The sequence below is a fragment of the Aulonocara sp. 'chitande type north' Nkhata Bay genome, linkage group LG5, assembly GCF_057382095.1.
Source record: "Aulonocara sp. 'chitande type north' Nkhata Bay isolate Kocher_YH1m ecotype deep benthic linkage group LG5, A_spYH_male_GT1.1, whole genome shotgun sequence".
Taxonomy (NCBI): Eukaryota; Metazoa; Chordata; class Actinopteri; order Cichliformes; family Cichlidae; genus Aulonocara; species Aulonocara sp. 'chitande type north' Nkhata Bay.
In genome coordinates, this window is record NC_141348.1 from 40,279,813 (window position 1) to 40,305,593 (window position 25,781).

Genomic DNA, 25,781 nt, shown 5'->3' on the forward strand with positions numbered 1-25,781 from the left:
TTAATAATGACAGAGACTGAATTATTATCCAACTTTGATATGCAGATGTTGTTAATAATTCAGTAACACTGACCCAATTTCCCATAGGGAAAAATGTCCTTGTTACTGTCTTTGACTGGATGCAAATACGTGTAAGAAGTATAGATGACTCATGAGTTCACACATTGTGGACATGTTTAATTAGGATTTAATTAGACTGAGTTTATTAGGCTTTAATTGCATCCTAATGAAGCAATAACAGCGACACATGTACACACAAAGAGACAAAACAGGCAAATTAACATACTGCACGTGTACACATTGGTATTGTTTCTGCTTGTTAACATGACGGGTTGAACTGCAGCCTGTATGCAGAGACTTACACACACACAAACACACTGCTGCCATCTGTTGACGTGCAGGACTCGTCAAAGCGACCGTGCTGTGACATGGATGAAGTTAAAAACTGCTGAATGAGGCAGTGTCATTTGTTCTGGGCTGAAAGACGTTAATTAGCTTCTTCAGTTAGTGCTGTGCAATGCACATTTGTTTTGTCATCCCCATCCAAGACTTTGAGTTATAGATTGTTAGTTTTCAGCATCTTTGTGTGTTACAGTAGGTCGGGACATGAAAACAGGGCGGTGTTACCCTGATGACTCAAGTTGTTTTGGTTATTTTTAAACTTTTGAGGATCACAGATGGTGCTATGAAATGTAATATATTGAACACTTTTTCTCATTGAGTCGTTAGCCCTGCATATTGTACATTCGGAGCATTTATTAACTCTGATTGGATTTGTTGAAATATTCATCCGCTCATTTCCCACAGTGGCGCAGATCTGCTGGCAGTCAACTCCGATGGGAACATGCCCTACGACCTGTGTGAAGATGATCCCACGCTGGACATCATTGAGACGGCCATGGCCAACAGAGGTAGAGAATAAATGCTTAAAGGGGAAGTTACTGACAGGAAGGTTAGACAGATGATAAAATCTTTTAGTAAGTTTAGAATCAGATTCAGTCTGTCTGCAGACTGTCAGACTGATAATTGAGAGAAGATTACATAGTTATGCGCAGGAGTAATGATGTTACACAAAGTACGTTTATGTTGGGATTATTTCAATTAAATGTAACTTTAACTTTACCAGCACATGTGAGTTTTTTTGTAAAACATTTCCTTTTTCTTTTTAGACTCCCAGTGAACAAGATATTTCCAGGAAAAACAACATTCACTTAGTTCAACCCGTTCATTTCCTTCCCTGGTTACATCTGTTCATTCCTAGTCGACAACTGTGTATTTTGCCAAAACACCAGGAGACTTACCAGAAGAGGCTAGCTTGCTAACTCAGCCTCAGCTTCTTAGACTTATTGAAAACACAGCCTACCGCTACCTTACTTTAAAGCTTATGTTAGAAAAGTTAAAAGTTGTATCCAGTCTAAAAATCATTGTCTGGACAGCAAAGTTCATGTATTGCTGTATAGATCTGCTGTTTTAGTCTGAATAAAGCTGTGACAGGTTATGTGTGGAGTTTAAAGCAGGCAGGCACAGTTTAATCAGCTTCCTTGTACTTTAACACTTGGACTGTGTTGTTACTTTTTGTTACTTTTTTAAGTGTGACTGCTATAAAAAGCAGTCGTTTAAGAGCCCAGGTCTAGCAAAAATTAGAGATGAGAAGGAAGGAAGATGCAAATCTTATTTTAACCTTTGCGGCTTGCAGCTTTTGGCAGTCTTAACGGTCATAAGAACAGATTGCTGAAGAAGATGGCATCGGAGTTGTGACCTGATATCACACGTAGTGTCAGGCACAGTTTTATGATTGACACTGTGAGGAGCTGAAAGTATTCACAGTTCTCTCTCTCTGTGCCAGCGGGGTGCAGATTAGGATACTGTATATTCATGCTGTGTCACTGTAAACAGCTGCAGACGCCACAGTTTGTCTCTGCGACATGAGTGAAAGAGAGTTCAAGGAGATCAGCGCTGACATAACTGCACATCAGTGATGAAGGAGGGGGAAACTCGTGCTGTTTGCATTTTTGTCTGTTTGTGCGGTGTGAAGAAAGACGCGTACAAAAGCTGTCGAAGCAACAGACAAATTTATTTACACTGGAGTAAAATCAAGCCTCTTAACACGAGCTGCTCTCAGTGTTTTGTTGTTGTTTTCTGGTAAATGGTTACATCCTCAAGCTGGCATGTGTTCTCACGGCTGGGAACAAAACAACAAAAACGAGCAGCAGGCGGTTTTCACTGTACTATTGTAGAACTGGCTGCTAAACTGTGGCTCATTTCAAATATCATTTTGCAAAATGCAATTAAAAAGATTGCAAAAAAATTTAATTAATTGCTTTCTGATTACAACATAGTTTAATGGTGTTGCCTTTGGGCCATAGACTAAAACAAAGACGTCACACAGACCTCCAGTTGTATTAGTAGTTATTAACCAGGAAACTGGGTACAGTTGGGTTTTTGGCTAACCCTAGTTATGGCTTTCTAGCTTGGTTAGTGTTACTAAGTCCTAACCACTTATGTCTGGTTAGCAAAGCTGGTGTGCCAGTATTATACACTTTCAAGGCCAGTCAGCATCCCCTGGCAACCCCTGGTTTGCTGGGAAAAATGTGGCAAGTGGTTGTGTCAGTTTGGTGGATACATGTTGTCATACCAAAAAGCTCCTGTTGCTTATTACAAGGTTTGCATAGAAGAGTTTCACTTGTCTGCAAACAAGTGTGATGCAAACCAAAACGGAGACTTTTTGCCTTCAAAGTAAAACTGGTGCTTTACCTTTGCATCCAAAACATATTTCAAAAAGTCCTACTTTTACTTTGAAGGTGAACAGTCCCCAGTTAGATTGCGTTGCGCTTTTCACAGTTTCACTGTCACTTGTCTTCCATGCAAACTACAGGCCACCATGGCAATATCTTAGTGACCAGAGCAATTAGTGCAGCCTACCTATTTGCAAGCAATTTCACGTAGCATCTGCTTGTCATGGGCAGTCATTGACTTAGTCCAGGGGTGCCCAATCCCGGTCCTCGAGAGCTACTATCCTGCAGCTTTTAGATGCATCCCTACTCCAACACAGCTGAATCAAATGGTTTGATCTCTTCAGCATGCCATCATGTTTGGCAAAGGCCTGATAACAAGCCATTCATTTGATTCAGGTGTGTGGGAACAAGGATGCATCTAAAAGCTGCAGGACGGTAGCTCTCGAGGACCGGGATTGGGCACCCCTGACTTAGTCAGACCCTAGGTATGTGTGGCTAGTCTTAACTAACTATGGTTGTGTTAAAACCAAACTCAGCCAATGAAAAGACTGAACTGTGATTTTTGGGGCCAGCATGACACGACTGTTGACTGAACTGCAGTTTTTTTTCTGCTTCTGCATTGATTTTGTTTTTATGGAAGATGCTGTTTGCTTTGGACAGAACAAACTTTCTGTTTTTCCTGTACAGAAGCAGTCTAGCAGGCTGTAGCTTCATACTTACTTTATTAAAATGAGTGAGTGTGCAGCACAGTTTCCTTCTAAGTATTAAAGTGTATTCTTTGCCTCCCAGATCGTACACACATATTAATCTTTCTAACATTTTGTTAACACTGTTAACGTCACCTCCACTTTAGCGATTCAACAAACATCTTTAAAAAAGACAAACTCAGTAGTACATGAATCATATCTAATCCTTCTTTTCGAGTCTCATACAGACACATTCGACGTGTTTCAGGGCAGCGTGCTGCCTCACAAAAGTCATTGCTTATTCATATGCTCACACCTCTTTGTTTACCAGTACGAGGCTGTTGGTTGGTGCGCTTCTCAAGTGGTATCAAAAACAAAAAAGTAAAGAAAAGGTGAAACTTTCCTAAGTTGGTTAAGGTGCCCTTCAGCACACTGCTAAATGCCAAATGCATGTGTGGAGCTGGTGTGAGTAAGCAGGAGACTGTAGATGCAGGGTGCCGGAGGAGAGCATCAGGGGTGCTCAGTCATATTTCCCTGGTTAACGAAAGCTCGAGAAGCCTGGTTATTGCACTCGTAAACAAGTTTGCAGTTAATAATTTTGATCTTTTTAACAGTACAAACAGGACACATGAAGCCACATTGTGTGGATGCGAGGCATTATTGAAAATGCACAGAGACAGAGAGCGGGGGCTCTCAGAGGGAAAACAGACACTTGAAAATGAGGTTCTCAGCTTACAATAGGATCTCTCAAGCTGCAGAAAGCAGATAGCGGTACAGTAGGTGAGAAGAATGATTATTAAGCTGATTAAAAGGAGCGTGGTGCTGCTAATTGCTCCCGTAATGTTCTCAGCACTGTACTGCTGGATAAGACTTCTCTCCCCTGAGACACTGCAGGGATGGGAACACACAGTCAGCCTCTCCCCCCCCCCCCCCCACACACACACACACACACACGCACAGCACTTGATATGCAGCATCGACGGATTCAGTGCTTCCTTGATCCTTCCCCGGAGAGCCCAGTTCATCTGTGATGAGCTGCAGAGATAAGGAGCGGATCTGTGTATCTGGGTAAAATAGAGTGGGGCATGACACCTTTAATGCCTTTTTTTTAATGCCCAGTCAAATCCACACATGCAATAAAGAAGGGAAGATGGTAACACTTTGTGCATATTTTGAATATCGTTGGCCTGTTCTGCATCGCTATTTGAAAGGAAAAAGTCTCACGATTCCAGTGCAGCAGCAGTCATAGTTCCTCAGGTTGTACTGTGTAGACAGCAAAATGATAGCTTCTTACCTTTTCTCTCTTCTACGGTGGCACATGATGAAATCACTCTGCTGCACAGTAGTTTCATTCTAAGAGCCAAAAATGAACATGCTTCCAGTAAAACAATACAATAAATCTTAATGGCTTAAGTTTGTGGCATATTGATGAACATGGATGTTGTGTTTTGATGCTGAAATCAGTTCACTTCCCCTGTAACAAACACAAAAATACCACATAATAGTAGAGCTAGACTATCCGTGGACAAGCCCCTGCGCTCTGTTTCTTCTGTTCAGGTGTTAAATTCAAATGATCCGGAAAAGTGTTCCAACACCTTCAGTTATTGAGTAATGAAATCTGATTGGCAGGTTAATGCATACTACTATTCAATGTGCTGAAGCCTGGCACTGCTTCCGGTGAGGGCCTGGAGGTACCTGCTCAGTAATAAGAAGATAATGACATCCCATAGCCTGCTTACACCTTCCAGACGTCCCTTTTCCCTTCTCATCCCTGTGATGCGTTCATGGTGCATACGTAAAGGTGCAGTCGCAGTACTTATGAGACAAAAGTTCCAGACCACTTCAAATACAACTTTTCATACAGCTCAAAACGTAACACCAAACATACAGACTGTTCACAAAATATATCTGAGCTAAATGTAAAGTTGCTCCTTCCCAAGGAGAGAAAAAAACCCCACTTTAATTGCAGCACTAAAAGAGAGAAAGGAGAGGAAGACGGTTATGTTTAAAAGAAGCATTGCTGAATAAGGCTACGTTCACACTGCAGGTCTTAATGCTCAAATCCGATTTTTTTGTCTGCTCGTTCACACTACAAATAAAATGCGACAGCAAACGCACTCTAGTGTGAACGCTCAAAGCGGCCGCATGCGCAAAAGAAGACGTCACACACAACGCGCTCTGTTTAGACCCAGAGCAAACAATATTGTTTGACTGATGGCCCTTAATATAAAGACTTCGGACTTCACGTTTCCCAATTTTTGCTTTAAGTTATTTTGTTATTTACATAATAATGTGAATAACCTAATAATGATCCTTATTGCTGTTTTAGAGAGGAGCGGTGCTTCAAAGGATAGTTGCAGATTTCTGTCAGAATCTGCAGATTATGCAGTACAAAGAAAATGTTCACGTTTCTCCAACGTTGTCTTCCCAACAGTTTCACTAACATCTATACTGGATGGCCAGGAAGCGTTCACGATGTCTTCTCCGGCGCTGATAATTGGCGTCTGTCTTGTGTCAGTGACGTAAAAGACGGATTTAATGCGACATGACCGTCGCATTAAAACAGCAGTCGCTTTCTAAAACATCGGATATGTATCAGATTCAGTACCACATAGGAAAGTGACCCAGATTGGATTTGAAAATATCGGATTTGTAACGTTTACACTGTCATACCATGATCGGATATGGGTCGTATAGGGTCAAAAAAAATCGGATTTGATGCGCTTTCGCCTGCAGTGTGAACGTAGCCTTAGTGAATACGTCCTCATTTCTTTTAGTTTTTAAATCAGATATAGTCTAAGTATACTTAGACTATATCTGATTATACCTAGTATACTAATTATACATATAAGTATTAGTGTAATACTGTAAATATACTAATTTTGTGTTATTAAAAGGTGTGTGGAAATACCAAGCCGTTAGTGCAGGTCAGCTGGTTAGTTTGCATGTCTTTTATCCCGTCTTTCTTCTCTCACCCCAACCAGTCACAGCAGATGGCCCCGCCCCTCCCTGAGCCTGGTTCTGCTGGAGGTTTCTTCCTGTTAAAAGGGAGTTTTTCCTTCCCACTGTCGCCAAAGTGCTTGCTCATAGGGGTTCATATGACTGTTGGGTTTTTCTCTGTATGTATTATTGTAGGGTCTACCTTACAATATAGAGCACCTTGAGGCGACTGATGTTGTGATTTGGCGCTGTATAAATAAAACTGAATTGAATTGAATTATGCAGTATTGGGATAAAAATTTATAGTGATGGACTGTTGGAGTGGGTACTAGGGTACTGTTACTGGGTGACGTCAAACCTAGCAGGAATTTATATTTATGATAATGATGCTGATTAGACTTACTCACTGAATTATTCATTTTATACTAGTTTTATAGTTTCTAGGGGTTGGAAATCAGCCATGTAGCATGCATAACATCTGCTTATATCATGTGGAATTCATTTGGCCAAATCCACAAAGAGCAGTGAATAAGAAAAAAGACTGGAGCTAAAAACAAATCATTATGTGGTTTATTTCTAAAAACCTATTTCCAAGTAATTAATTCTTCACAAGATTAAGAATAAGTACATTTTCATAATGTAAGTAAAAACAGATACAAGTGGCCTTAAGTGCAGTGTAGACAGCTTTAGCCAGCTGTGCAGCCATCACAGCAGTCACTGTCTTTATTACTGTACTATTGCAGGAAACTGCTATAGGATTGCCATACCAGATATCTGCCATGGTAGCATGGTTACCCTTTACTAGGAATTGCAGACATTTCAGTTTAAGACAGGCTCCTTTCTGCTTAACACTGCAGTTAGGAGCTGTTTAAACAAGTAGCCCCTAAGACAGAAAGGACATTCTGTTGCCTTATGTGCAAAAATATAACTGCTTGTGTATACTTGAATGACATCATGTCCTCATGTACTGTATGTTTATACAAGCCTGCTACATCCACACACACACACATACAAACATTGAACACCTGATCAATGGTTCTGGGTGAATATTTGACCAGATCTTTTGTCCAACCGCTATGAACTGTTTGGTTAGGTTTTTCACTGCGCCCGATGTTCTTGTCTGTTCTCATTTATATTGTTTACTTAGTTAAATACAACTTTATAACTCAACAGGGTATTTGAAGCACCTGAAACTAATGTAGTCACATTTACTGCCAGTTATGTACGTTTCCTGAAAAGGCTAAAAACAGGGGGAACAATCCTTTGTTTGAGGGTGAGGAATATTTTCTAGATTTGACATCCTCTAATCCTTCTGGGAGTTTTTTTTTCAGGCTGTGGCGCATCACTGCAGCAAAATCAAAATATGAAAGAGGTAGAATTTGTGACACGAGTATCTGAGAGAAACCACAGAAAACACAGAAGAAAACATTTGCTGGAGGCATGGATTAAATCGACTAAAGGGGCTGTCATTTCCTTGATCCGTGAGCCTTTAAAACCCCTCCAGGTGACTCTGATTGCAAATTCAATTCACCCTTTTAACTCCCTTCATCACGACTGTTAACCTTCACATGCGTGGACACCTGCTAAAACAAAAGAGCGACATTGCAGTAGGAGTTGTGGATGACTGACTGCCATTGCCTTCAGCTTTATGTGACAAATTTATTACTGAGAAAGGTCACGGGGCTGAAATCCTAACAAAGGAAAATGTGCAGTCAAATGTGACCTGACTGCTTCTACAATTTATTTCAAGTTAGAATGATCAGATCCAGGGGAGTGTCCTCTGTAAACAGCATTTTAAGGATGAATGAGAATTCAATTTCCCATTTTTTTTTTTTTTTTTTTTTGTTAAATTAGGGCAGGGTGTTTACTTTGGTTGTGTAGATATTTTGACCCTGTGCTCCAGATCTCTTCTGAGGTTAATTCACATATTTTGATAGTTACACTGCAAGAATACAAGAGACAGTCTTGACTGACACCTCTTTCAATTAACGCTGAATGTTACTGAGCCGAAGGAGGATAACTTCTTTGCTGAAGTGTGGCAGTCTCAGTATTTAGCCCTGCCTGGCAGCAGGAAGATGGATTAAACGAGGAATTTAGAGGGGAAGTGACATCCAGAAACACCTGGGCCAAACCGTCTTTGCAAACAAACCTCTTTGCCAGGACATGGAAGGACAGCCAGCATGAGAATAAACTACTCTGCTACCTGCAGAAAATGGTCACTTTATACTTTCAGATGCTCAAGTCCAAATGTTTGCAGCTCTGCACTGATTTTCAGTAAATAAATGCATTTTAAAAAATTTTATGTGAAGATTAAATTCACCTTCAACACTAGCATTAGTTTTTTTTTATTTATTACAAATACCATTTATTTAAAATATTATCAAACTAAGATAACAAAAAGCAGTTATTTCTGCTTTGCTTCCAACCTACTGTGGAAACTGTTGCTGGCAGAAAACATCCTCCTTAGATAAAAAGAAGACGTTACAGTTTAAAGAAGGCTTTACTAACTTTTTACATTTATTTTCAGGTACGTGTCTCAGAGGTATCATACCCAAGTGGGTTTCGCCTCACATCAAAAACTGTCCATTTCAGGCTGCAGTTATATATTAAAAGTGTCAGGACCAAACTCCCCTGCGATTAACTCTGGCTGCTCTGCCTGCATGTTTGACTGACAGGCATCACCCAGGAGATGATCAACGAGACGCGAGCGTCGACGGAGAGGAAGATGATAGGAGACATTCAGGAACTGCTGAGTCAAGGAGAAAAGGTCAACCAGCAGGACTCTCAGGGAGCTACTCTGGTAAGTTTATCTGCTTTGATTTTCTTCTAAAAATCTCAACTAAACTCAGTTTAAAACGGCATCACTGAAGTTCTTGCTGCTTTAATATTGTAAACATTTAATTCCTTTTATGTGGAACAGAATGCGCTCGCTTAAAATGATAAAATTGGTTGCATGTACTGCATAAATACACTTAGATTAATGTAAAATGTGATGTAAAGTGGCAGATTTATGTGCTCAGGTTACTCAGTGATGGTGCACTAATTTGGCAAAGCTAAGCTCTGTGTGTGGTGTTAATAGGCAGCTAATGCAGCTGCCTTTCTGTAGCTGCTCCACAATACATTGTCTGAGATATAATTGACTGTGGCTTTAAATTAGCTACAAGAGTTTTGTTACTGCGGGTAGCTTTTGTTAGAGTAGTCTGCCATAGATGAGGGTAGAAATTGTCTTGAGAGGTTAAAATCTTCACTGTGATATCATCTGGACGACAGCCACTGCTTTTGCTCTTCAGACAAAATGTTTTTATATTATTAAAAAAGGGAAAGCAGATATTAAGATTGCTACATTCAAAGATTAGGAAAGATTAGCAGGGTGGACATATGCATGCATTGCAGCCATGCAGTTAGTGTGTTGCCATATCACTGCTTTAATTGTCTGTACGCTCTGGAGGCTTCTTCCATTGGTGAATCACCCGGAGGTTTCTAATATTGGGGTTTAAGCCTTTTCTTGCTATTTTTGTTGGGTTATCTAAGCAAACAAATCTTGGTGCAATAAAGAGGAAATGATTTTAATATTATTTCCTGGGCTGAAGCCATTTTTTCCATGTAAGCTTGTTAAAGTGGTCCTATTGTGCTCATTTGTGGCTCCATATTTCTACCCTTGGATTCTGCAAGAGTAGTTTTGGATGATACACATTTATAAAATTCTGATTCATCTTACACTGGGACTTGGTGCAGCGCCTCAGTTTATCCACTGTCTGAGGAAAGAAAAACGATGTTGTAGCACACTTTAAAGCAACTTTCTTCTGTTCAGATGTTTGCTTCCCTCTCATCTTCCCCTCCTTTCTTCTGTTTCTCATATAAACAGAAGATCTGCATAGCAAATGAGCAGATGAATAGACTGCAAAGCAAGTTCAACATGCCAAGCTGGCTTGACAAAACCCAAACCCTCAGTCGGGATCAACTTTCTCTGTTAACCCAAGCTGCTTCCTTCTTCAGAATCCGTGCAGGCTCACGGAAAAGTTGGTGTTTACACATCATTTCACTCTTCAGAGCTAAATGGCTCAAGTGAGCATTATCTACTCTAATCAGAAATATTATCAGATGAACAGAAGATGGAGAGCTATAAAGAACATAAAAAATATATCAGTAAAATGCAACCGTGTTGCTGCAAAGAAGACGAGAGAAAATTATATACATAATGTATTTTAATGCTCGGCCCGGTGTTGATACTGCTGTTTGTTTCTAAAATGAACTGTACATTAGAGCTGGGAAACCTTTTACACGTTTAAATACTGAAAATTATTCATTGTGTTCAGGTCTGAGATTCTCCCTTAGCATAATAAAGGAGACATGGAAATCATTTTAGTTTAGTCAGCAATGAAATTATTTTTATTGACTGAATGAGTATTCAGTATGTAATTAATGGATTTTGTTTTTCATTTTTCTTGTAGCTGTAATTCCAGCAGCTATAAAAGAGGCTCAGCAGCAGATTAGCACCAAGAACATAAACACATTTTCTGCATCACAAACTGAAAGTAGCCAAATTTCAGCAGTGCTTCTTTCATGCGTTAGTAAGGTGTGGCTCAACAGTTTGTATGTATAAAATATTAGACAGAGAGAGCAGAGCCACCATCATGACACTGGAAAACTCTTGACTTTAAGCTCAACACAGCTTGCTGTCCCCCCATAGTTACCCTTAGGGCTTCTTGGCTCACACATAGACCTGTGTGGCGGAGATGACCATGTTGGGGATATGCGTTTTTATTAACATCACAGCCAGTAGAAAAAAGCTGTCTGAATTGGCTCATTTAAAGCAGTCTGCGTGAAGCCTGAGCTGCTGGCTCATAGGGATTATTTGGATATATACTGACCTCATTACTGGAAACTTTGATCTTCTTTAATATTACGTATGATAGGAAATGAAGAAAAAGCATTTGAAAAGGAAGAAGTTAGAAATAAAATAAGATAAGAGAGCTAAACATGAAATGAACCCTCCTACCCACCAGGTTCCAGATGTGCTGCAGAGAGACAAACCTCTCGCGTTAATATCAGGCGTCACAGGTCTGAACAAAGAGGGGGAAAAAAGCAAATGGTGTGTAAATATTCAGTGGATCGTCTTTATTACAGATTCACCTTTTAAAGATCATGTGCTCTGCAACACTGTCTCGCGAGGCCGTAAAACCTCCAAAGCTAATCAGGCATTTAGAGCCTCATTATAATTTTTTAAAGACAAATCAGCTGTATGATTTTAAATGGTCTGAGTGCTCCAGTTATGAATGCTCAGGATAACTGCAGTCATTATTTAAACAAATGTTAGATTACAGTAAACCTGTAGTGATGATAAAATTGCATTTAAGAGGAGCGGGAAGAGATGACAAGAAACATAAAAGCAGCATTTCATCAAAGAAAACATGGTCAGATTGGATATTTGGTTTTCAGTAGCGTGTGTGCTCCTGTTGGCCTTTTGTGTGCGTTTTATGCCAACCCCTAAAGTTTATAAGTTTGATGCATAAGTGTGATTAGAGCGATTTAAGTAGACAAGAGAATGAAAACTAATAAAGGCCCTCATGTCTTTATGCTTTGCTGCATAGTGCAAAGGTACGCGAGGATTGTGTGTACCTAATAAGTCCCTAAATTTGTTTTGTTTAGCACTTTAGTACAGTGATGCAATAAAAGTCAAGCAAGGTACAAAAAAAATCATTAGCACATAATTTACTGAGTAGAGCATATAATGTCAGATGCCTTAATGAAGTCTTTATTATGTATTAGGGATTTAGCTACACGGGGGAAACACAGTGACGGATCACTGGATGGAAGTAGCTAGGGGATAGTAGTATCCCAAAATAACCCCGTTAAGCTTTAAAGTCTTACTACAGATTGTGTGATTGAGCTGCTTGTCCCTTTGCTTTCTACATCCTGTTAATCTTCATTCGAGCACGATGAAGCAAACTAGAGCATGCCTTATTAAAATCCCTGGCACAGATGAGAGGAAGAGACCCTGAACTGACAGGAAGTTATGTAAGGTTAATCTTTTGTTTTCCAGTGAAATGCATTTTTATGATCCTGTTTTGATGTGCAGGCACAATGATTTGTATGCTTTGTGACTTCAGACAGAAGTCACAAAGCAAGAGAAATATTTTTCATTTTTGTTGGAAGTTTATTTAAAAAAAGTGTAAACAAAGTAAGGAAAAGTAACAAGTGTCACATGTTGTTCTCTGTGCCATAAACCTGACGAAGGACACATAAACACAAAGTTTATATATAAAAATACACTCACTGGACACACCTCCTTATATCTTTAGAAGTGCCTTAATTCTTCCTTGTGTAGATTTAGCTGGAAATGTTTCTCTGTGGTTTGGTTGTGGATGGATTGATGTCTGGTGACTGTGCAGGCCATTTGAAGACAGTGAGCTCATTGTTATGCTTAAGAAACCAGTTTGAGATGGTTTGAGCTTTGTATCCTGCTGGGGGAAGCCATCAGAAGATGGGTATGCTGTGGTCATAAAGAGATGGATATGGTCAGCAGCAATACTTGGGCAGGCTGCTGCATATAAATGATGCTTAATTGGTAGTAATGGGTGGCCTAGAGTGTTCCAAAAAATATATCCCCCATATCATTACATCATCACCACCAGCCTGAACTATATACTATAATGCTGTTCTACTATATAATAGAAGCCAGGATGGATCCGTGCGTTCATGTTGCTTAAATTCTGGCCCTAACATCGCAATGTTACAGCAGAAATTGAGACTCATCAGACCAGTGGATGTTTTTCCCAATTTGCTTTTGTCCAGTTTTGGACCAGAGTGTTCAGAGGTGATCTTCTGCATACCTTGGTTGTAATGAGTGCTTAATTGAGTTATTCTTGCCTTCATCACCTCGAAGGAGTCTAGCCATTCTCCTCTGACCTCTCACATCGATGAGTCATTTTCACCCAGAGAACTCACTTTTCACTTTTACAGATCATTCTCTGTAAACCCCAGTGACAGTTGTGAGGGAAAATCCCAGTAGATGAGCAGTTTCTTAAGTGCACCACGTTGGCGCCTGCCTCCTAACTTATGGGTCTATTATTGCAGTCCTCTCTTTTCAATTACTGTCATCTCAGGTTTTGTTTATTTTTAAGAAAACTATAGTTTTAGCCTTGTGAAGGAGAATGAGTGAGGCGAGTGAAGTTTCACATGTACACAAAGCATTTCAGACTGGAAATAACAAGTGAAACGCATTGTTAAGTTAAGATACGGCGATGGAGGTTATTTCAGTCCTTTAATCACACATTTAGCTGCATGTCGTTAGATTGTGGGTGAAAACGGAAGACAAGAGAGTACTTGTCCCGGCATGCGTTTGACCAGTGGAAGGGTAAATCAGGACATGCTGCTGGTGGCACTGTGGGAGGAACTGGAGTGCTCACAGTATGCTGACATTATGAAACTTTTGGCACGGTGACACAGGCAGTGTTGCCCAGTGTCGGTCCACCGGTTTGTTTCGGAACGAAAATCTCAGCAAAGACTCTGATGGTCCCCCGGCTTAACCTGTACTGTCAGCATGAGGTTGACATTTCTGGTTTTGAGTGAAACGTCTCAGTAAGCCGGACAGACTGTTATTAGATCAAGTTTAGATGTTTTCAGCGGCTTTTTGTCCAGTCCCGCCAAAAGGTCAGATTTGTCATTTGGCTAATGATCTTTTCATTTGCCTCAGGTTTGTCCTATTATTACTTGTCGTCCTCAGCCTCATCTGACACTGACTTAGATGAGGAAGTTTGTCCTTAATGAGGAGGCTGTCTTTTAGTTTTGATCAATGTAACCACTCTTTGATGGGATGCACCGGTACATTGGTTTACAATTACAGTGATGTTTTCTGTTAAACTCATGTGTTCCTTAGTTGTATTTTTATGGCATGTTAGACAACTTTAGCTTGTTTCCTTTAGCTAATTCTGCATGTCTCACGGCCTTTAGATGCCTATAAAGGAACGCTGGGATTCGATATTCGGTCTTCTGGAATGCTGATGGCATTTTCCAAAAGATAGACTGGTGAATAGATGGTGCTTTCTGTTATCCCAAACATAACCTACTTCTGCGGTCTCACCAAAAGAGGCAAACAGCATTAAGTACAGTTCCTGTAAGTGACACTTGAAGCTGCAAACCAGACTTTCATGAATGTCACACCACTTGCCAACTTCCCTGTTGCAATAAACATATTTTATACCAGTTTGTTATTGTTCAACCTCACAGCCACAGTTTGTGTGGGGCTTTAGAAATTGGCAGAATGAAAGGCTAAGTGCTGCCATCATATTATATTTTTCTTTTTCAGGCATTCAGTAATTTGAAGGCCAGGAAAGGAAAATATTCAAAGGAGGTTCCAATAAAAACTGAAATTAACAATTTTCAGTTTGGTGATTTAAAAAAGCAAAATGAAAAAATGAAAAAAAGATTTTTGCTTTTGTTTCCTCCTAAAACAACATTTTGAGGTTGTTGAAAGCATATTCTACTCTGAGAACCTTTGAGACACTCAAATATTCTGCTACTTCTCTTTTAAATGTATAAAGTGGAGCTGAATTAGGTCATTATTTAGTTGCTATTTCTTATAAGCAAAATGCTGAAAAAGACTTGGTGTAAAAACTTGATGATTCTGTCAGAGTAATTATACTTTGCATTTTTTCATTATTTCTCTTTTCTCATCTGATCTCTGGCTCTTTGTTAGATTGGTTTTCTACTTATGTATCTAATAGGACCGTCTCTGTTAGGATGAACTCTAACATCGCTTCCTTAACCTGTGGAGTTCCACAAGGTTCAGTTCTGGGTCCCTTATTATTTTTCTATCTATGTTGTTTCTTCATCTGCCATCATTCATCCTTTTCTGCCATTTCTATGCCATTGACATTAAGCTGCATATGTATTTTAAACCTCACCAGCTGAACAGGCTGTCAACCCTGGACCACTGTTTAACCCAGATTAATGGCCGTCTAGCCATTACCTTCTTCTAAACATCAACTGAGAACACAATTATAGCTCCTCCTGAACCTTTTGCTTCTTTAGGTTCAGAGTTTGGGATGTCTGATTATAGTCTGGGCTTTGATTCACCTGTAAAATGTATTTCTTGTTCCTGTTACCTTTTATTTAAAGAAGATTTCTAAATTACGATATATGGTCTCCTTTGCTGAACTGGAGGAAATTGTTGATGCTTGTGTGTTATCGTGCTTAGGTTGCTGTAAAGCCCTTTTATAGATAAATCATCTGTTTTATGCCTCTAAGCAATAAAAAAGTTGTTTTTTTTTTGTTTTTTTTTTTGTGTCCCGTTTGGATCTTTAGCCATCAGAATTGTTGTCTTAAGGCCAAGAAAGATGCCAAGCGGATTTATTTTACCAAGTGGATCATCATGGCCTTGCCATATTGGTCCATTTGATTAAAAGTTATTTTTAACAAAATGTTGCTATTAAAATATTCTAGTTGGCGAGCTCACATTAATTTTTACACGGGTCCCAGTAAATAGCCAGGCTTCAAATTATTTATCCCAGCTTCACACTAATCACACTGAGGCTCACAATCTTCGATGACAGGCTCTGAATTTGTTAGTTGTTCCTTGGAAGATGAAAAGACTTCTGGGACAGAGCCCTTCAGTCTGTTGAGACTTTTATTGATTAGAACTTTTGAAACTACCTGTTTACTTTATTATTAAACATTGTTTTTATTATTGGGGAGCACGGTGGTGCAGGGGTTAGCACTGTTGGCTCAGTGGAGTTTGACTCCACCAACTGGTTAGAGCCTTTCTGTGTGGTGTGTGCATGTTGTTCCCGTGTTTGCGTGGGTTACTTTAATCATGTTTGTTTTCAGTTTAGTTTCAGGTTTAGGTTTCGTTGTCTGAAAATGGTAAATTAGTTTCAGTTCGTTTTTTTTCTTTACAGTATGTTGGATAGGTCTCTCGGGCAAGATTACAAATTCCCTCTGAGTGATGACATGTTCCAGGCTAGTTTTATGAGGCTAGGACAAGAATTAATATCTTAACATTAACAGATTAGGTTGTTTCATGGAGGCAGGCTCAGCCTAATTTGATCAGGACCTTGAATTGACCACAATAATCTACATCTAATTTAACATAATATTAGAAGATGCACAGCAATAAACTGACATCTTTAAACTTAGAAGCAAAAAAATACTTTATTTGTAGATTTTTGCAGGTGTAATGTCTCACATAGTAAGCAATTGTAAGTTACCACTATATAACGTTCTTTGGCATGTTCATTGCCACTTTAGTATGAATTTCACATTATTTTTTTTGCATGCAAACAGTAAATCCTGAGCACTGGGGGAAAACAATCCATTTCCTTCTCTGTTGTTGCAGCTACACATCACAGCAGCAAATGGCTACGCGCAGGCTGCAGAGCTCCTGCTGGAGGGGGGGGCTCGTGTGGACCTCAGAGATTCAGATGGATGGCAGCCTCTTCATGCTGCAGCGTGCTGGGGTCAGGTAAGGAAAACACAACAGGAAAGAGATAAGAGCCTCAGGTGCACACAAAGGTTTCTGGAACCATTAATACAAATTGCTTCCACTGTTGTTGTTGTTGCTGCTTTAGATGCATGTGGCAGAGCTGCTGGTGTCTCACGGAGCCAGTCTCAATGCCAAGACCTTCCTGGAGGAGACTCCAATTGGTATGTTTACAGTATACTGTAGCACTCACTTGTCCGGTGCACCTGGTAATGAGTTCAGGGGAAAAAAAGTATCGTCTCAGCAGGGTCTCATTTCCAAGTGTTCACTTTTATGTTAAGCATTACTAACAGTGTCCCTTTTACCCATGTTGCTTTAAGATCTGTGTGAGGACGAGGAGTTCAGAGCCATCCTGCTGGACCTGAAACACAAACACGACATTATCATGAAGTCACAGCTCAAGCACAAGACCTCGCTGTGCAGGCGAACGTCCAGTGCAGGCAGTCGTGGGTATGTGCTGACATCTGTTGGTGGTAGCATGGCTACTACAGGCTTTGTTATTTGGAGAAATTAGAAAACAGACAAAACATCTGTTCTGTATACTTACAGCTGTATTTACATTTAATAGGAGAATGGTGGATAGAAGCCTCCGCTGATATAATGACATAATGTCTGACATAATGAAGCTGTCAGTTTAGCGTGTGTATAAGTTCTTCTGCTCTTTAACTTTCATGTGTAAAAGTACCATATATGGTAAGCTGTTATTTTTCTAGCTGCTTTTTCTTACTGGGAATTCCACTTGTGTTCACAGAAAAGTGGTGCGGCGAGCCAGTTTGTCGGACAGACACAACCTGTGTCGTAAAGAGTACGAGACCGAGGCCATCGTGTGGAGGAAAGAAAAGGAAGACGAGGACGAGAAAGAAAAGGAGTCTGATCAGGAGAATAGCCAAGTAGTTAGTGTGAGACTATTTTTAAGGATTACATAAATAGCTCTATGCAGTTCTAACTTTGGTTTTTTGGGTGGGTGGGGGGTGGCTTGGTGGAATTTACCGCCCCCTCACACACATGCTGTCAGATGATAATGTGTGTGAGAGATATTTTTAAGCACAGGTAGAAAGATGATTCTTCCCACTCAGAAGCTGAAATGTCACATTTGGATGAATCAGACAGAGGACTTCCTCCAGCACCCAGGAGCAATTGCACAAAAGGAAACCCACAACAGAAAAAAACTGAAATACTGTCTTCCATTATCAGTAGACTCTGTTGCCGCCGCCGCTGCTTATTGTAACCTCAACTTTTTACACACATTATCTGCAGATTATCAGATGACATTCAGAGAAATGTTGCTCTGGCACAAAATAACTCTGAACAGTTGGGAGATTTTCTCTATAATGAAGCAAATAAATTGGCTTTACATCTGATTTCATTTGAACTTTGTAAGCCTCGGCAGCAGATCAAAGTTTGCTGATCTGCCCTGCACAGTCAGGCCTTTGTGTATTTAATGAGCTAAAAGAAAGTCTTACAGAGGATTAAAGTAATCCTTATTGATGTCTTGCAGGTCAAGCCTGTTGTCGCTGTGGAGCTGCCCGACAAGTCCAACCTACCCACCATCCTCATAGAAGGCAACAGCAAGCAGAATGGCCTAATCTCCACGACAACATCCATGCCACCTCAGCCTCCCTCCAATGGCAGCACACCGACGTCCAGTAAGGGTGGGGTTGTCACCACCCAGCCGTCCCAGGAGGAAGCCTGGCCAAAAGAGCGCCCTCAGACTCTGTCAGAGCTGAAAAAGCAGCGAGCTGCTGCCAAGCTCTTGAACCACCCCTTGTTCAACGGTCACCTTGGTAACGGCTCCACAGACTCCTTCACTGATGCCAAAACCACCACTGAGGATCCTCGCATGCCGCTGGTCTCCTCCAATGGCAACGCCGTATATTATACCCCAGCCAGCGGCGACCCACCCCTGCTCAAATTCAAGCAGCCTATGGAGGAGGAGCAGCCGAAGGTGCGGACCTGCTGCTGCGTGTCATAGTTGGTGCGCGGTCATGTGACTGTTACCAGAACAGGAAGTGTTTGCACTGAGAGGAGGGAAGCAAGGAAGGCTGTGTAGAAGGGAGGAGAAGAAAGAAGGAAAGTCTTTGAACATCCTTCACCACTCCCGGTTCAAAAATGTCTTCAAGACAGGCGGCCCGATTAAAGTATGAAAACATTTCCTTTCACCTCCCAGTCTCGTAACTCCTTTAAAGTGCAGCTGAGAAGTGGAGGAAATTCCTTTCATACATGGAGTCTCTTTACACAACAAATGTAAAGGCAAGAAGTGGTCCCGCTCTCCCTGTTAAAAATCAAAGAGGATGGGGAGTGTTTTTTGACAGAAATTTAGAATTAGGAGAGAAGATCGCAAGGTACTGAATCCTCTACTTTCACACATGGAAGAAACTTTGTCTGTTACCCCACAAACAGATTGGTATTATTTCATTAGAACAGCATTTCTTCCAGGATAAACTAATCTTGTTATCAAACCACATGTGGCACATTCTTGTCATGTTCAAACAAGCAGGACAGTCATCCTGGAAGGGTGCTGATATCTTGTAATACACCGTGTTGTTGTAGTACAACACATGAGAAAATGCAAAACATGGCAAAAGGAGATCTGTGACATCTCTTTCCGTGTTGACATGCTGCCTGGAAAAGTAAGGGAAAGGAATGCCATAAAACAGTGTTAAAATACTCATGAAGTGTACTTCTACAGTGAGAGATAACCGGAAAGAGTAAAAGTACTGCACTAGTGTTTGAAACGGTCACTATATTCCGTCAACTATGCGTCACCTCACCGTCCTCTCACGTGGAACCTAAACTGACAGGTCGTGCTTTGTTTTATGCATTATTCACTTTGTGCTCACTCGTATAGATAATTTAAGCAAACATGGTTGAAAATTACTGTACATGTTTTATTTATGAAATGTAAATTGTAAAAAAAACAACAAAACAAAGAAAAAACATGGTTTCTAAAGTCGAGTGTATTTATTATTTGGATGGCGTGTGGAGAGTGTGTGTGAGTTAGTGGGGGGGAGGCGAATCTCCCCAGCTGAGCACCTTCTGACATGGAAGAACGGTTCAAATGAAATGAGGGTTACTGTCTGCGTTATGTACGTGTAATTAAAAAAAAAAAAAACCAGCCATCATACTGGATGGATTCATGAATATGTCACTACAAATAACAGTGTTATTTGTTTATGTTTCGTTTTTGTTTTTTTCCTGGTGGCCATTGTGTGGCTTTACTTCCCCTGAGTCACTGTATTTGTCTTCTAAACTGAAACTGTATGTTATGTAATGATTACTGTAAATGAAAAATGAGTTTTCAGAAGAATCTTTGGTATGTAGCGAGCCCAGGCTGTTATATCAGGTAATGTGTCATGCCCCCCCCCCCAAGGAAAAAAAAACCCAGTACTACATGTAGTGGTTTGTCTGCTGAATTAAATGAATATTTCATCATTTTAGAAACAGTTGATGAGAGGAGCTAGAGCCAGCAGTCAGCATATTAACACCCAGACTCTGATTTTTGCTATCAGACGTTGTCTGAGAAATATTGAGCAGTTTGCACCTCAGCAAGCAAAGGGTCTGAGAGCAAAGCAGGAATGCACTAACGGGAATGCAGTGGCAAAACAATGAGCTATTGTTTGAAGACTTTTAAATCTCTGCAGGATTGTCAGATTGTAAATGACAGACTTCCGTAATAGGAAATCTAGACTCTGATATGTTGTCTGGATCTTTACTAGCTACACTGTCTTCAAAAACTGGTCATTGCCACACCATTAGATGATAGCTGGTGCGCTCACAGTGACACTTGTCTTAGTTTAAAACAAGCACATGCAGAACCGCTAACCACAGTGTGTCGTGAGCAGGCTTACCTAAATGCAATAAAGCCATTAACACTGCAGGCGTCCTTTTCCTGCCTTGACATGGCAGGAAAAAAGTGAAAAACATTAGTGAGACTTTGTTTTCTTCTCAGAGCAAGATGTTTCTCTTTGTTTCGAGTCTTCATGGTAAGTTAAGCCAAGTAGTTTCTATTTGTGGAGACTAAGAAGGAGTTTAGTACCAACCTTGTCATCAAACCTGCAGAAGCCAGTCAGACTACACCCGGGAATTCGAAACTATTCCTTAAATTTAATAGCTCCTTTAAATGTGTTTGTGCCAAAGAGTCTTCCATGAGTTGAAAATAATTTAGTTTGGCGGGAAGCTTTCTGATGGCCGACTTCTTTGAAAATGTGATTACCTGTAATGCCACGCCATCACCCTTCTTCCTCACCACATCAACTGTACAGCGTTCGAGTATTTGTACGGACAGGTTTGTAAATATGTTTGTATCAGTACTCCCCCTGTTATGTTCCCATGTTTTTGCATTTACATGTCTGTGTTGTTACTGTTGATGAACATATAGGAAACTACAGTTAACCATATGGGTGAATAGTGTTAGCAGACTTTTGGTTGTACAAAGGGGGGGGGACTGTGCGATTAAGTAGACCCTCAAGTAGTCCCAGGAGTCCAAAATGTCTGCAGAGTCGAGTGCATACCCACATATCGCTGAGTGTTAAGACACCAGTGTCTGTGGTGCATTTAAAGCTGAAAGACTGAACTTTTGTGCATGATTTTTCTGCAATGGTCAGTTTGTTTTTCACCTCAACTTGAGGAAGTAGAAATGAAGTCAAACAGTTTGCCATTTCCCTTATTTTAGGTACAGCGATGTCATCTTGTTATGAGGCAGCTTACTTCTGGTAGCTGCAAACAAGTTGATTTAAAAAAAAAAGTTCAACCCTGTTTCCTTATTAATTAAATTCAATCCAACTGAACAGGAATTTGTTCAAGAAAAGTACCGACTGCTCAGTATGATGCAGAAAGGGACAGTAGCCTGTTTCAAAAGTTACTTGTGATCACATACACAGATCCAGGCTTGTGTTTAAGGATCAAATTATGAAGACAAAACTACTGATTTTGTAATTACTGGAATATATTGATGGTTACATTAACATATTTTGAATAAAATGTATATTTTGAGAACTTTACATGGTGAATCTGAATCTGTTTAGCTCTTATACTGTTACAGTTTGAGTTCAGATTTCCTGCAGGCTGTGGACATGAGAAGAAACATTTTTCGTTTTCTGTTTTTAATCACTGTAATCACAACCATTGAAAATGGGTAAATAGGTTTTGGATAGATGTCAAAAAAGCTATAATAAATAGTTCATATAGAGATGTATAATGTACAGTTGAACTGGTCACTAAACACCAAAACCTCCATTATTTTCTTTAAAATCTGGTTCCTACAGTTGGCTCTGGATGTCTGCTGTATTTTGACATCTGCAGCGACTTTCTGTTCTGAGACCAGCAGACTGTGCCGTCCTTCATCTCACAGCTGTCAGGGTCTTGGCCTGAGTTCTGCTCCCTCCTTCAAAGATTTTCTTTCCTTTGTTTTTGCACTTCCTCTCATTCACTGGCTTTAGGTTCACCAGTTTATTTAGAACAGCAGTTGTTACCTAGCCTAGATTCTTCCTGTTATGAGTACTCCAACCGGCCACTTTATTATGTACACATTGCCATTATAGCACATATGTAATCAGCTACTCATACAGTAATGACTTTAGGCATGTAGACATGGTCAAGATGACCTTCTGAAGTTTAAACCAAGCATCAGAATGGGGAAGTACACAAGTCACTATGAAAGTGACTTGGTTTTTGTTGCCAGAGAGGCTGATCTGACTAATTTCAGAAACTGCTGATCTACTAGGATGTTCCCACGCAACCATCTCTAGGCTTTTCAGTGAAGGATATGAAAAAGAAAAAATATCCAGTAAGCAAGAGGTTTCTGGGTGAAAATGCTGTGTTGATGTCAAAGGTCAGAGGGGAATGCAACAGTGATTTAAATTCAGATGGATCCATCCTGCCTTGTATCAGCAGCTCAGGCTGCTGATGGTGGTGTGATGCGTCTGGTCCCCCTAGTATCGAATGAGCATATTTAAAATGCCACAGTCTGAATATTATTGTTGACCGTGTCCATCCCTTTATGACCATAGCACATCCATCATCTGCTGATGACTGCATCCAGCAAGATGGAACGGCATGTCACAAAGCTCTCATCATCTCAAACTAGCTTCTTGAACACGATGCTGTCACCGGATCTCAATCCAGTAGAGCACTTTGAGATGTGATGGAACATGAGTCGCATCATTAATGTGCAGCCGACAAATCTGCAGCAGCTGTGTGAAGAGGGCCCAAGCAGGTACTAGCACAGTGTAACTAATAAAGTGGCTGGTGAGTGTGTAAACTATTACATTAACATATATACATGCTCCTAAACTAGGCAAATTATGTAGTGTTTGTACTAATAGTTTGGCCTTCTCAGCGGCTCATGGAGTGAAAAACAATCAGTGCAAACATTTAAGTCATCTTACAGTCCTTTAAGTGTGCTAAGCAAATGTTTGCAGAAATCATTCTTTGATTTGGGCACAGTCACTATGTCTAAGGCATATAAACAGAGGCGAGGACAATGGTGCTGGAAAACGCATGATTTGGACAACATTGGCCTCCTCTGTGTTGCCTGGCTTTGCTATTGTGCCCTGGCTGTACTAACTGGAGGCCAGCTGGCTGTGGTCCAGGTCCTTCAGTCCTCTTCACTGTGGAGGGCAAAGTGGATCGGTTCCAGAAAGAGCATACAGACACATACTGACCACTCGGCTGGCCACATAAATGGAGGATGCTGATAAAAAGCACTGGGAACCAAGCAGGAATGTGGTCCATAAAGCAAGAAAATGAACCAGTGGCAGGAGCTGAATAGTCCATGGGATCAATGAAGAGGTTTTTGCACTAAAAGGAGAAAAAGTATGCAAAGGAAGGGTGGATGACAGCTTTAAAATGGGCCTCCACTGGGAGGACGCCATAGCTACTGAGCGTCCAGCCAAGACTGATAGAAGAGCTGCACAAAAAGAATGGATGGACGGACAGACGGCTTACTGGGTCAGAACCTCTTCTTATTCCCAGGGTCCATTGGACCTAACAGGGCTTCAGTGGGTTATCTGACCTGAATTTAAAATGTCTAAGTCAATAAGGGGATGCCATTCTGTCTCAGCAATGTTGATAGATAACAGGCCGAGATATTTACACACAGTCCAATCGAAGGCAGCAACTCATTTTCAAGCATGATGCAGCATTTCAGTACTGAAGTATCACTTTAATGATCATATAAAGCGGTTCTGAGTGATGAAACTGGGCTCTACATAAGACCTTATTGATTACTTAGATGCTTGACCACATGTGAAATGGACTGCCTTGAAATGATCAAGTGATATTCAAGGACTCCAGATGACTTTTCTTCTGGCACACCAAGGATGCTGGCATGTGCTGACATGTGAACCTTTGGATGAGCTGCCATGAAATCTTACACTTTCATTTTACTCTGAGGGCATCTGACTGTAATGAAATCTCCGTTTGTTTGTTTTGACAGCAAATTCCTCCTCCGCGATCAGAGTTCACCAAACTAAACAAGCTTGGCACACAGTTACATCTTAGGCCCTGAAGTTATTGAATACCATCAGGTTGTCTTTATTCACTTAAAACATTATGAAAGCAACAAACCACAAATTATACTGTAGCTGTACTGCATTAGTTTTTATTATTTCTCTGGTGCTTTGGCTTATAAGAATAAAACTGAATGTGAAAGAATTTTAATGCCAATATTTAGGATAATTTACCTGAAATTTCAGAGTGGGATCCCTCCTCGATACATACCCCTTCCAGTTCTTTCCTATATATAACCCCCCGCCCAACTACAAGCTGTTTGTCCTCGTTGTCATGCCCCACCTTCCCTCCCTTTTGCAATTCATTCACTTCTCATTAGTAGATGGGGATCTGCCCGGTCTGGGAGCTGCCATGTCTGAGGCCTTCCACAAACCGCAGCCTCAATTCACGCTCCAGCCGTCTGCCATTATCTACTAGAAACACTATCAAACCTAAACGAGGACGCGGTCCCAGCTATTGAATTAGCATTTAGCTCAATCTTCATGTCAACACACACAAATTCACCAAGTCCGTGAATGAATAAATCCCTGAATATCACTTTGTGTCGCTCAAAACTTTCCTTTTCTTGCATAGGCAACAAAGAGAATAAACAGTGGGTTTGAGATTGACTTTTGGCTTATGCAACCGCTGTTTTGCTCTTTACACAGACTTTGCATGCATGCTAATCTGACTACTTCATAAAGCACACACTACAAATGGAAACCAGAAAGTTTCAGGTACCAAATTTTTATCCCCTGCCTACAGATACTGCAGTTTCGCATGCAGATATCTATTTATGCTGATTATGCTGAAAACCTTTGAAGCCTCTTTATTTTGGCGTGAGGTGTCATTAACGGATTTAATAAAGAATCAAACAAGCAGAATGAATAATGGCATTTTACCAATAAAATCCTATCAATATTGATTCCATGTCACGAAACACACCAACAGCAGAGAAGGCATCATATAATTTAAACATTAACTTGAGGAAATGCTGCAGTGTCCAAAACCTCACGCTTTGTTTCAATAAACCTGACTTACTGGTTTCCAAAGTCTTTCGACGTGCAGCAACATTTCCTTCCTTTAACTGAAAGTGTCTGCCAACAGAGAGCCAATGACCCAGTGCTGGACAGGCGTTGGTGGATATGTCCAACCTTTGATGTTGGATTCAGTCTCAGTCCTGTTGCCCAGAATTTAAAGAACATGCAACACGTTCATCTGCAGTTAAATAAACGACTCAAAGTCAAAATAATTTGAAACAGTGGAAAGCACTCTATGTAATGATGAGTAAAGGTACGTGTTTGCTGCGGCTTCAGTTGGCTCGGTCATGAAAGCAGTCAGATCCATCTGCAGATAAGTGATTATGAAATAGCAGAGAGTATTTGGTAACATACAGATAGTATAAAAGCAGAAGCCACACCAACCTAGAAGCTATGACTAAACCACAGCTCT

The 25,781-nt window shown here is 40.5% G+C and overlaps 1 protein-coding gene and 1 long non-coding RNA gene across 5 annotated transcripts in view; one reads left to right on the forward strand and one right to left on the reverse strand.

Moving 5' to 3' along the window:
* Positions 1 to 21,824, forward strand: part of LOC147331300 (protein phosphatase 1 regulatory inhibitor subunit 16B-like) — a 92,489-nt gene extending 70,665 nt beyond the window's left edge. For 3 of the 4 annotated variants that reach the window (XM_086293538.1, XM_086293540.1, XM_086293541.1), the window contains exons 5-11: positions 808 to 911; positions 9,037 to 9,161; positions 16,698 to 16,823; positions 16,930 to 17,005; positions 17,162 to 17,291; positions 17,593 to 17,740; positions 18,340 to 21,823. In XM_086293538.1, coding sequence (XP_086149664.1) covers positions 808 to 911; positions 9,037 to 9,161; positions 16,698 to 16,823; positions 16,930 to 17,005; positions 17,162 to 17,291; positions 17,593 to 17,740; positions 18,340 to 18,813 — 1,183 coding nt within the window. In that variant the 3' untranslated portion in view covers positions 18,814 to 21,823. Of the gene's footprint in view, positions 1 to 807; positions 912 to 9,036; positions 9,162 to 16,697; positions 16,824 to 16,929; positions 17,006 to 17,161; positions 17,292 to 17,592; positions 17,741 to 18,339 lie in introns of all 4 variants that reach the window. The other variant, XM_086293542.1, reaches the window with a different exon arrangement.
* On the reverse strand, positions 16,524 to 19,000 carry LOC147331301 (uncharacterized). The gene is made up of 3 exons (XR_015129179.1): positions 18,305 to 19,000; positions 17,147 to 17,202; positions 16,524 to 17,047 (listed from the first exon to the last, which is right to left on the reverse strand). It is a non-coding gene; the product is annotated as an uncharacterized LOC147331301 (long non-coding RNA).
* Positions 21,825 to 25,781: the final 3,957 nt, after the last annotated feature.